Source organism: Brienomyrus brachyistius, chromosome 1, assembly GCF_023856365.1.
Source record: "Brienomyrus brachyistius isolate T26 chromosome 1, BBRACH_0.4, whole genome shotgun sequence".
NCBI classification, from domain to species: Eukaryota; Metazoa; Chordata; class Actinopteri; order Osteoglossiformes; family Mormyridae; genus Brienomyrus; species Brienomyrus brachyistius.
Genome location: NC_064533.1, coordinates 35,203,469 through 35,216,730, shown reverse-complemented (window position 1 = coordinate 35,216,730; position 13,262 = coordinate 35,203,469). Strand labels below are relative to the sequence as shown.

The 13,262-nt window shown below is 43.0% G+C and overlaps 1 protein-coding gene across 1 annotated transcript; it reads right to left on the bottom strand.

The window, feature by feature from the left end:
- Window positions 1–144: 144 nt before the first annotated feature.
- rftn2 (raftlin family member 2) lies at window positions 145–12,714 on the bottom strand. Its single transcript, XM_049029209.1, has 9 exons — window positions 12,051–12,714; window positions 8,711–8,891; window positions 8,001–8,109; window positions 7,458–7,614; window positions 5,860–6,078; window positions 4,901–5,007; window positions 3,426–3,529; window positions 3,204–3,282; window positions 145–2,919 (listed from the first exon to the last, which is right to left on the bottom strand). Exons 1-9 carry the CDS (start codon window positions 12,187–12,189, stop codon window positions 2,722–2,724), a joined length of 1,293 nt encoding a protein of 430 aa, XP_048885166.1. The 5' UTR covers window positions 12,190–12,714; the 3' UTR covers window positions 145–2,721.
- Window positions 12,715–13,262: the final 548 nt, after the last annotated feature.

Genomic DNA, 13,262 nt, shown 5'->3' with positions numbered 1-13,262 from the left:
CTACACTATATGGGTTTGATTATATTTTTAGATAATTTCAAATGTGCTTGCTGAATTGTTTCGTTGATCTTTACCAGCATTTAATTCTATTCCTATACATGCATGCAAATATAGTAAATCTTGAATTATCAAAATACCAAAGAATACAAATAATGAACTTTAATTAAAATTATGTTAGCATTTACAAAGGATGTAGAAATATATCTTGCTAAATCAAATAGAATACTGTACCATGTTCATCCCAGTTATAATGGAATAGACCGGATTTAAACCAGTTCGAATTGCTGTAATTTGCAACAAGAAAATGAAAAGGCTGTTTCCCTGCATATTCAGTTAAAAGGTTTGAAATTCTAGCTTTAAAAGATTTATGTACTCGAGAGTTTGCAAAGTCTGTAATCCAGCAGACAAGTATCTTTTGTACCATAAAAGCTGAATTGCATAGTTTACTGCTAATGTGCACTGATCCTCTTAGAAACACTCTTGGTAAGTTGTATTGAAAAAAGAAGTGCGGTTTGATACGGAATTTACAATAAAAACTTTGACAGCCCATAAAGTACATGTACTGTTCAAAAATTTGGGGTCACTTAGAAATGTCCTTGTTTTTGAAGAAAAGAGTTTTTTTGTCCATTAACATCACATTGATCAGACATACTGTGTAGACATTGATGTCGTAAATGACGATCATGGCTGGAAACTACTGTTTTTAATGGAATATCTACAAAGGTGTACAGAGGCCTATTATCAGCAACAATTAGTCCTGTGTTCCAGTGGAATGTTATGTTTGCTAATGTAAGTTTATCGTTTTAAAAGGTTAATTTGTAAAGAAGCAATAAAACTGGCCTTCTTTGGACTAGCTGAGTATCTGGAGCATCAGCAATTGTGGGTTCAATTGCAGACTCAAAATGGTCAGAAACAACAAACTTTCTTCTGAAACTCCTCAGTCTATTCTTGTTCTGAGAAACGAAGGCTATTCCATGCAAGCAACTGTCAAGAAACTGAAGATCTTGTACAATGCTGTGTATCACTCCCTTCACAGAGCAGCACAGACTGGCTCTAGCCTCAATGGAAAGAGGAGAGGGAGGATAAATATATGTGTAATTTGAGAAACTGACGCCTCATAGGTCTTCAAGTGGCAGCTTCATTAAACAGTATCCGCAAAAGACCAGCCTCAGCGTCAAGAGTGAAGAGACAACTGTAGGAAGCTGGCCTTGTAGGCAGAACAACAAAGAAAAAGCTGTATCTCAGAGTGGAAAATAAAAAGAAAATACTGAGATGGCAAATGAACATGGACACTGGACAGAGGAAGACTAGTGCTATGAATAGATGAAGTTTAAGGTGTGCGGATCACAAAGCAGAACATTTGTGAGACACAGATCAAATGAACAGACACTGGAGGAGTGCTTGATGACATCTGTCAAGCATGATGGAGGCAATTTGGTGATGGTAAAGTGGGGGATTTGTACAGGGTGAAAGGGATCTTGAAGAAGGAAGGCTATCACTCCAGTTTCCAACGCCATTCCATACCCTGTGGACGGCGCTTAACTGGAGCCAGTTTTGTCCTACAGCAGGACAATAACCCAAACACAGCTCCAAACTGTGCAAGAACTATTTAGAGAGAAGGCAGTCAGCTGGTATTCTGTGTATAATGGAGTGACCAGCACAGTCACCAGGTCTCAGTTCTCTGGAGCTGTTATTGGAGCAACAAGAAGTCCCCATCAAGCCAATCCAACTTCTGGGAGATTCTTCAGGAAGCATGGGGTTAAATCTCATCAAATTACCTCAAACAAATTACATCTAGAATGACCGAGGTATACAAGGCTGTAATTGCTGAAAATGGACGACTCTTTGACTAAAGCAAAGTGAAGAACACAATTATTATTTTCATTTCAAGAATGATTATTTCTAACTTTGTCAATGACTATTTCCTATCTGTTTAGTTATACTTCCTATTCAAACTCATTTCATGTATGTTTTCATGGAAAACAAGGACATTTCTAAGTGACTCAAACTTTTGAATGGAAGTGTATTTGTATGGCAACTTTTTAGAGGCTTTTGGAATCTTGAAGAGACACACTAATCTTACACAAAGTAAATTCAAAGCTAGCAGCTCACAGAATAAGTGAATACATGACTATTATTACATTACTATAAAAGTTTTTCTGTTTTTGCCATAGAAAGCGTTGTATTAATGTTAATTCTAGGCACCATCAGATCTGTGTCTACAGGAGATATTTATACAGAATGAAATGTGCAGTTATTGCTTAATGTTTCAACCCAGTCTGAGCAAAGTAAGTCAGAAATGTTAGTTACAGGCAATCAATCAATCAATCAATCAATCAATCAGTCTGCCCACCCGTCCGTTTGTTCATCTCCCGGTCCTCTAACTGGTTATCCTGGTCCGAATCGCTTAGATACCAGGCAGCACAGGGCACAAGGCTGGGGTGCACCACAGAGGGGATGTCAGTGTCTCTCTTTAGAACGTCTATAAAACACTCAAACATTTTCCATAGCACATCAGAAAATGTATTATATGGATATGTATCCTGCAAAAATGCTTCTCTGGCTAAAGAATATAAAATGTGCAACCTCTAAAAAGGTAAATATGGCTTTGTAAAAAGACAAGTGTCAAACGAAAAAAATGAGGCTAATCTACAGCCTCCATTAAGAAGAAATTAGCGAGCATGGAAATGAGAGTCGCACATCTCCGAGCCTCTCACGGTGTCACATACATGTGACCTCGGCCGCGGCATCGTCCTGCTCTAAGCAGCCGTCTTCCAGGTGGCACAGGGAGCTGGAATAGCCCTCCTCAAAGACAGAGAACTGTTCCGTCTCCCCAGTACAGGAGGGCAGCTCCTGGGGAGGGAAGGCCAACCCCAGGTTCGCAGAGCAGCTGGAAGCCATCCTGGGGGTGGATCCTCTCTACGGAAACCAATGAAAGAGGGCACATAAGTCAACCATACCCTTCATGTTTGTCTCACAGCTAAAATGTAGTCTGAATTCTAGTAAAGTCACCACTAGGGGGCAGTATTCTTCTTGTAAAAATAATTGTAGAAAATTCCCATTGAAATACGAAAAACAAATTATTGGGCTATATTACAGTTAAATGTGCTGTATATCTACCCAGCATCAGCACCACCAGCACTGACATATCAAAATATGATCCTGGCAAAATAAAGGCAAGACCTCTATTGGGCTTTTCTTACCTGACTCTGCCGCTGCACTGGGTCTGGCATGGCAGGTCTCTGCAGAAATAAAACCTGCTTTGTGGCCAGATTTCCCTCACTGTAACAATTACAAAAAGAGTTTTCACACAGAGACAATAACTGAGGCGGATGGGTGATGTGCAATGTGTTGTCTATCAGCATTAGCATGTAGTACTTACACCTATATAGTACACTATATGTCAGAGAGTGTGTAAACTTTACCTGTCATGGCGGATTATGGGTGTTGGGAGAACGCAGGTAAGCAGCCAGCCAAAGTCAGCGAGAGTGTGCAGGAGAGGACCATAGTCTGACTTCACGCCAGAGCCCTGGGGATGACCATGCATGAACAGACAAACAAAGGGTCCTTTTGGGTGGGTATGAGTTTGCATGTGTTTCAGGTACACTGGGCATCTTGCGGCATTCCTACAAATGCATACACCCTCTACATGGTGCTTAATCCAGCACAGTGTTTCCCAACCCGGTCCTAGGGAACCCCGAGATAGTCCATGTCTTTGCAATTGGTGAGCAACTGTCTCACAAGGAGTGGGAAAGAGCAAAAACGTGGACTGTCACACAAGGAGTGGGAAAGAGCAAAAACGTGGACTGTCACACAAGGAGTGGGAAAGAGCAAAAACGTGGACTGTCACACAGGGAGTGAGAAAGAGCAAAAACGTGGACTGTCACACAGGGAGTGGGAAAGAGCAAAAACGTGGACTGTCACACAGGGAGTGAGAAAGAGCAAAAACGTGGACTGTCACACAAGGAGTGGGAAAGAGCAAAAATGTGGACTGTCACACAGGGAGTGAGAAAGAGCAAAAACGTGGACTGTCTCACAAGGAGTGGGAAAGAGCAAAAACGTGGACTGTCACACAAGGAGTGGGAAAGAGCAAAAATGTGGACTGTCACACAAGGAGTGGGAAAGAGCAAAAATGTGGACTGTCACACAAGGAGTGGGAAAGAGCAAAAATGTGGACTGTCACACAGGGAGTGAGAAAGAGCAAAAACGTGGACTGTCTCACAAGGAGTGGGAAAGAGCAAAAACGTGGACTGTCACACAAGGAGTGGGAAAGAGCAAAAATGTGGACTGTCTCACAGGGAGTGAGAAAGAGCAAAAACGTGGACTGTCACACAGGGAGTGGGAAAGAGCAAAAATGTGGACTGTCACACAAGGAGTGGGAAAGAGCAAAAATGTGGACTGTCTCACAGGGAGTGGGAAAGAGCAAAAACGTGGACTGTCTCACAGGGAGTGGGAAAGAGCAAAAACGTGGACTGTCACACAAGGAGTGGGAAAGAGCAAAAACGTGGACTGTCACACAGGGAGTGGGAAAGAGCAAAAATGTGGACTGTCACACAAGGAGTGGGAAAGAGCAAAAACGTGGACTGTCACACAAGGAGTGGGAAAGAGCAAAAATGTGGACTGTCACACAGGGAGTGAGAAAGAGCAAAAACGTGGACTGTCTCACAAGGAGTGGGAAAGAGCAAAAACGTGGACTGTCTCACAGGGAGTGGGAAAGAGCAAAAACGTGGACTGTCACACAGGGAGTGGGAAAGAGCAAAAACGAGGACAGTATTGGGAAACTCTGCTATAGCACATGTTCCACAAACTGGCATTCGCACAGATCACAACTGTGGATACAGATGGCTGAGAGACTGATTGATACACATCAAATCTGGGGCTTGCCGAGATGCGCCCCCACCTCAATCACGGTCCACTGCTCCACCACGATGGTGTCATTGGGCGGGGCTGTAGCACTGCACTCTTCGTACAAAAACAGCCCTTCCAGTGACCTGGGCAGAGGCTCCCCTAACAAACAGTCAGAGTAACAAAACCAACAGCTTGTCACCCAGTGCAGTGTAGCACAGCACTATGCAACAGGACATTCTGAACAGTGTTGCGGTAACATTTATTTTTTAACATTAATTTTTTTAACAGATTCCTGGAGCAATTCAGGGTTAAGGATCTGGCTCAGGGGCCCAACAGTGAAATCAGTGTACGCGCCCACATGTACAACACACTGCCCCCATGCAACAACGTAACAGGTAACAGTGTAGTTAAAACGACACATCAAGACGAAAGCTAAGATTACTGAAGGAGTATTTGCCTTAACTCAGAGTATGCTCACATTTGTATGATGTCAAGAAATGTACAGCCTGGTCCTTCTATTCTGCTACAGTATGAAAGACAACACATGTGATGCAGTGCTGACAATGCAGGATGTGACTGACGAACCATCATCTACTAATAAATGGAGTATATAATGTAGATGCAGCCCCAGGCATTTTAGGAAATGGGAAGCAAGGCCATAGGGTTAAAGATGGAGGACTATATTTAGCTCCAGTGGGAAAAAAAGATAAGCGCAAGATAAGGGTAAGAGAGAACAGGAAGTTAAAGAGGGGGGAGGAAAGAACAGGACGCAAAATAATAGGGAGGCAGATTAATGGAAAAGGAGAGCGAGGATAAATATGGGGAAGCGGGAAATGGATTTAGGAGAGGGAGTATTGGACTAAATGACATCATAAGTAACAATTTCTGTTTAATATCTTTTTTTTTGGGCGAGAGGCACATTTTAGTAACCTAAAAAAGTGACTAACAAATGAGTCAAGTTTGCTGCAGTGTCTCAGTCAAGAAGTAATTCCAGTAAGAAAGCTTTACTACCTTTAGGTGTGTCCCAGTAGACAAAGGAGTCAACCAATGACCAGCCCCTCTGGTAATATGTGGCAGTCAGCTCCAGCCAATCAGCTTCCAGTGAGCTGATAACATGGCCCTTTCGAGAGACTCGCATGGACAAAGCCCCTTGGTGGTAGCAGTATGTTACAGGGTCCAAGGGGACGCAGCATGAATCCCAAGAATGGAACAGGACCAACAGATTTAGATCTGGGCAAAAACAAAACTGAATTAGGAAATTACGAAGAATATTTACTAACTTAACACTGATTCCATGACTCACTGTCTAGGGCATGGCGCTAACGGTAGATCTTGTTAAAATTAGTTCAGCAAGTCCAGTGTGGTACATAACCACATAACTTATAATATCATCCATCCATCCATCCATTTTCCAAACCGCTTATCCTATTGGGTCACGGGGGGTCCAGAGCCTATCCCAGAAGCAATGGGCACGAGGCAGGGAACAACCCAGGATGGGGGGCCAGCCCATCGCAGGGCACACTCACACATGCACACCTATGGGCAATTCAGCAACTCCAATTAGCCTCAGCATGTTTTTGGACTGTGGGGGGAAACCAGAGTACCCGGAGGAAACCCCACAACGACATGGGGAGAACATGCAAACTCCGCCCACATGTGACCCAGGCGGAGACTCAAACCCGGGTCCCAGAGGTGTGAGGCAACAGTGCTAACCACTGCACCACCATGCCGCCCCTTATAATATCATATAAAATCTATTCATCTTCCAAATGTTTATCCTGGTCATGGTCACAGACACAGGATGCAATGGCACAAAACCTTCACATGGCTGCCGAAAAGCTGAAAAAGTAGAGGAAAATCATCTTTCAGCATGACGGTGATCCAAACAATGCACACAAATGAAGAAGTAAATGGCTTCACTAAAAGAAGATCGATGTTTAGGAATTGCCCAGCCAGAGCCCAGACACGAAGGGGGCTCTGCACAGGAGATGCCCTCACAATTTGATGGATCTAGAACATTTTTGCCAAGTCAAGATGTGCCAAGGTCATACACTCTTACCCAAAATACTGATTGTTGTAATGAAATCAAAAGATGTATCAACAAAGTATAAATTTAAGGGTATGCACACTTATGCAACTAGCTTATTTACACCCCTCCCCCCCAAAAACATATTTCTGATTTCCTTCCACCTTATTGTATAATTTGCAGTTTCACATTAAAGGCACAAAAGAGTGCTAACACGATTTATTTTGGTTTCATTTTTTGAGATCACAAATCTCTACCATTTTAACAGGGGTGTGCAGACATCTATCTACTGTAGATGAACACATGACTTGTGATGTAGTTGTGTATTTTGAGTAGGACAATAGAGGGTAATTTGCCCAAGGTTACAAATACCAGACCATTATTGTGACTCAAAAGCTGTAACCTCTGCTCACCTGTAACAGTTCCCTTAACCAGTGACTATGGAAACCTGAGAAAATTTGTAATGCATCCCTGCATGACACACACTGTCCCTGAAGAGCAAGTAGGCAGCAGAGACCACTAATCTAAACACAATACCCAACAATAGAAGAGATTTTATTGGGTATCTGGATGGTCTTCTCACCAGGACTGCTGCTTCTGGACTCCTCTAGGCCGGGGCCTTCGCTGGGTGACTGGGCAGGAGATACGCAGCTCCGCCCATTGCAGCCCAGTGACCATCCTCCTGTCTGCTGCAGCAGTGAGCCCACGAACCTCAAGCCGCCACGTGCACATCTGTCCACCTGGGAGAGGTGGAGAGATTCACGGAAGCTGCAGGTTCAGTAATAAAAGCACCAACCAGTGGCTGATGGTGTGATAAGGACAGAAGGGCAGAAAAATGAACAAAATACTTGACCGGTAGTCGAAAAACCAAGCAGAGAAACAGACATTCGACAGGCTGAAGACCTGATACTCAACGAGAAAGAGAAAACTGTGGGAAACACGGAAGCAGTAAGACAGTTAGAGCAGTGTTTCCCAGCCTGGTCCTCCGGGACCCCCAGACGGTCCACGTTTTCATTCCCTCCCAGCTACCTACCACCCTGTTGGCTTCCTCCCAGCTCCGAGGACCGGGTTGGCAGATACTGCGTTAGACTAAGTGGACTTGACAGACTTGGTCAGATGAACTTACCCTGTCAATAAGAGCCTGTACTACGTTAGCGGTCAAGGAATCTCCAGGGAGGGGCCACTCCTCCACCCTCAGCACAGGGGCACTCTGGCACACTGGCACCAAATCCTTACTGAGTAAGACAGAGGGGGGAGGGGGCAGGAGAGTCACTCAGCTCTGCTGCACCCCCATGTAACTCTGGGGGTTGAGAAGAATGAAGACTGAGCTGACTTAAGGGAGTACAGTCCTGGGGTTAGGGCAGCTGGGGGGGCAGTATGGATAAACATTCAGTGGTGTGTGAGGTTAGATGAACCAAATGGACAGAACGGAGACAGATGTTATCGCAGCTACAGCAAGACTATCATGCCTAGTATGGAGTGGAGATGTCTAGACAGGTCATGTCTGGCAGTGGGCCTCTCTGTGGGAATACTCTCTGACGTTTACAGGCCAGACAGTGAAAAATTTCCACAGGAAACACAGTTCAAGGCAGCTCCTATGTCTACTAGAAAGAATCATCAGTCGCTGATTTAGTCTTGTGTATGAGACCACAGTAGTCTTCATATTTATTTGTATTTCAAACATGCTATCTGTTAGCATCAGAAACAACTCAGACCTTCCTGTGTTCCCATTCTGCGGTCCCTGGCTAATTATGGCTCAATAATTCACTGGTTCACTCGTTATGAGGGCAGGTCCAAAGGCATCACACTCATCCCTAGGTGGCGCCGATGGGTCACCTGGTCCGAGGGCGAGTCAGAATGGCGCGGTACTGCAGGCTGCAAGGCAGGGCACCAGACCGTCTGACAGACAGCACGATGGGGTGCAGCGCGGCCAGTGTGTAGCCCTCAGTGTAGTACGGCTCCAGGGCTTTGGGTAAATCGCACAAGGATGCCAGACCCTGCACAGTGGCGCGGCTGCCTGGGGAGAAGTGAGGAGAGACAAAGGGGAGTCACAGCGCTGTCAGAAGGGCGACTCTAAGGAGAAGGAGGGGGCTTCAGCCTGAGGTTCCCCTCCCATGGGCACCCGACAGGAAACTGGGCCAAGCCCCTAAGGCCAACTGCACTGACCATAGCAGTAACAGCTACTGAGCTGCTACAGCGGAGAATCAGAGCAAAGCCCCTCCCAGGGCAAAGGGAAATACATAAATATCACTGAAAAGAAAGCACAAAAGACATATGGAAAGAAGTGAAAAAAAAACTAATGGAAACAAAAGGTGTCTTAGTGGAGGTTAGAAGCAAACCCAGCCAATCAGCTTCCCCTGGTAACAAGGGCCAGGAGACTCACACATGATAAAGAACCGGGGGGGGGGGGGGGGGGGCACAGGGCACGAGGCTGAATGAGACACTGGTTACGGACACATAACTGGGACAACTGGACTTCGCCCAATGATTCTAACTACGCTACTCCTGGACAAGACGCAAAGATAAAGCAAAGCACATTACCAGCTTCTTCAACTGTTTTCAGAATTTCAGAGTTTTAAAAAACAATTTTAGTGGGTGTCTGAAGGTCCTGAGAAAGCGCATCTGCAGATGTCCCCAGATTCCTGTCCCCTCTCCTATTACCCTTAAACTGTTCCTATATTAATTCACTTTCCCAACATTGAATCTGTAATCAGATCATTATACAGACGCTCCCCAGGTTACAATTACAATATTTCGATTTTACAATTGGTATGATTATTCAATGAATTACATGAGATATTCAACACTTTATTATATATTAAGGCTTTATTATATAGGCTTTGTGTTAATGATTTTGCCCAAGTGCAGGCTAATGTAAGTGTTCTAAGCATGCATCCATCCAGCAGTTTAAGGTGGGGTAGGCTAGGCTATGATGTTTGTTTGGTTAGATGTACTATATTAAAATGCGATTTCGCCTTAAGATATTTTCGCCATATAATAGGTTTCCCAGAACGTATCCCCATCGTAACCCGGGGAGCGTCTGTATATTAGCTACCGGAAACTTGGACTTCAGTCCCTGCCAGTCACTCCTGTTTCAGGACCTTTTAAAGACGGACATGGATTCAATAATGCTGCATTTATCTCTTTATGTCCAAGCTACAGAGTAGGGAAATATTTTACAATTTGAATATGACACACAACTCTCCATTAAAAAACAGCTAAGCCTCCTTCAGGTTTATTAGTGTGCACGTTTTTCATATTTAGCTACGTTTCTGATTATAAGTCAAAGTAGCAATATTGGTGATTTTCTGTGACAGACTGTCTCCTCAAAAATGTTGATGTTTTCTTGATATATATAAAGACAAACCTATTTTTTTCTTCCTTGAGATTGAAGTTTCAAGTAACATTTAGACATTAAAATTCAAAAAGGTCAAGAGGAGTCAAATCATTTTATTTATGTTCAAGCAGCTGTAGACCCACTGATGGGTATTATGTGACTTACATCACTGACAGGCCTTAGAATCTCATAGAGAAATATACATCTCTACATTATTATGTAAAGAGTGTTAAATAGGAAAGACTGGAATAGATTTTCAGGTCATTTATATCATCATCATTTCTGCTAACATTTTGTAAAAGAACTGAAATGAGGCCATATAACAGGGGAATATTTCATTAACACTTTAATATCAAGGCTGGATGAGGAAGGTAAAGTGATTTGAGTATCAGTGTAAGATGATGATTTCTTTTCTAAACCCTGCTTCTAGAAACAGAAATAGCTAAATAATTGGGTCATTCACGGAAGCTATCTTCAGCTGTGCAATCTGTCAGATTCCACCCTCTGTGTCATGTGACTCTAGTGAGTGACATATGAACTTTAATCTTGAGCCAAAGTCATCAGAGCAATGACAAATCTGTAGACATTATCACAAGCAGTAACAATAGGTTCCAGAAAAACAGACTAATACCCACAGAGAGATGCAAAGTCCACTACTGTCTAAATCATTCTTTCATTGTATTTTTAAATGAAATCAGACAGATTTAACTTTAACCATATATTAATTTTAATTGCATAGGACATGAGATCCCAGTAGTGAAAGCTTTGCATGAGTTAGGACAGACAAGCACACCACAATGTCTTTTTATGACGATGTCCAGATGCTCAAAGGATTAAGCGGTCACATAATGTGGGAAACTGAGTCTTATGAAAATAGTTACCCCAGTCTCACCATTTCTCCTGAAAATGGGTCATGTAAGTTAAGATGATAACCCATACAAATGCTGAATATTAAAAATACAATGAGATTAAATCAAAACATACTGCACGTGAGACAATACGTTGTTTTTTAAGGACAAAATTGAATATACACGTGAATGAATTATCTGGTTTACTTTAATACTATATTTTGTTAAAAGAGAAATCATATGTTTTGAAACTGTAGACAGATACAACTACTTGTACGAGATCAGCCTATTCCTCAGCAGGACAAAGCAGCTCACGTTTTTGAATCGCCTGCACACACACAGACACAGACGCACACACTCACACAGCGCGCGCGCGCACACATACACGTTGACATACCTATCTAAACGGGGACCTTTCATTTATTTATACGCCCTACCCAGCCCTAACCTTAACCATAAGTAACCAACCAAAATACAAGATTTTTGATATTTTAACTTTTTTGATTGCATTCACAGATCTTTGCAGGGACCTCAAAAATGGTCCCCACAACGTCAAAAAACATTTTGGGTGACATTTGGTCCACACACACACACACACACACACGCACGCACACTGACCGATTTTATTCGGGGACACGATGGTTCCGTTGCTACGAGACTTAATGAGCCATCATTTTCTCAATAACTCTACCCATAAACTGTTCCAAATGTGGGTTCACGTTCTCAGAAATACTGATGAAGTAGTATGTGTTTTTGGTAGCAAATCGACACTTTTTCGTTAAACGAAAAATACTACGAAAAACACAAAAAACTAAAAAGCATGAAGCAACATTAGCACAAATGCACAATAGAATTGATTATATTTTATAAACGCATACTAACGTTGTTTGATATAATCAACTTCACTTTTTTGTTACTGAACTTCACGCACACAAAAAAGGCACTTAAGCAAAGCTTTAGAAACGTTCGCTGAAAAATATGTGGCGTCTACCTTCTAAGCTGAAGTCCAGTAGCACATACTCATGCACAACGTCGCACTTGGTCTCCACCTGGGGCCTTTTCAAAGTAGAATAAATTTTCCCCGGGCTGCTGTCCTCCCGGTCTTCCAATTTGCTCAGCCCGCACCCCATCGTGGTGGGAGCTCCAGCGGGCAGAGGGCGCGCCCAGTGGGCTCCTCCGTGCCACGCAGACGCTGGAGGTCCGCTCCGTCTTCGGGCTACCGGGAGAACCTCCACCTCCAAGACTCGGCCGGCATATCCCACGGGGTCCCCAAACAGAGAATGATGTGCGCCCACCGCTTTCGGACACTGTGAGGGTCGCTATACCATTTATTTATTTTTTTGCAATATATGTTTTTTGCAATGAAAATCTTGATGTCGACTGTCCCTAAAACGTACAACTCTAGTAGTAAATACTTACAAACAAAACTTTATAATTTAAAGTACGCATAAACGACAAATAAAATTTTAAAAGAAAAGAACTACCATCGTAGATATGCTGTTTTCAATGTCTGCCCACGATGGAAAAAAAATCCCACAACGCACACTTTCCAGACATCTGCTAAAAATACACCCAGCGCTCCCAAGTCTCTGATGGACTTGGAAAGGTGGAAATGAGGAAGGGAGACGATCGATTTAGCCAATGCACACTTCTTTATTTTGGCTAGGCTTCGAAAAGGAAGAAAAAGGGCGCAATACCTCATACTCTTTGGAGTGAGTGGGAATGACGGTGATGAAGCTAACCAAAGCAACGATTTAGTTTGTCGCCGTGGCGCCGATGGCGAGCAATTGAAGTTCTTCGCAATAACTTGAAACCTTGCATTATTATTTTTCGCAGTAGTAACTTTGTATTTAAACGCTTTGTTAAGCTTAATAAAAAAGTTCCGTATTCAATGCGAAGTCGCTACTTTAACATAGGAAAACAAAGATCAGAGATGCTAGTTCACTCCCGTGAATGAGTCTTCTAAGTTAAGCTGATCACCTCAAAGCTCTGACAAAATGATTTTGCATTTACAAATGTGTAACGTGGAAGTGACAGCCGCGTATATTTTCCCTCATGTAATATCATCAAGCTTCCAAATTGTGTATATCTGAAATGAAGTATGAACGTTATCACGATAATGACAAAACACACAGTATTTATTATAAATTAACATAGAAATATTATTTTAAAATACTCATAATCAGTTTTTTATTCTTTACAC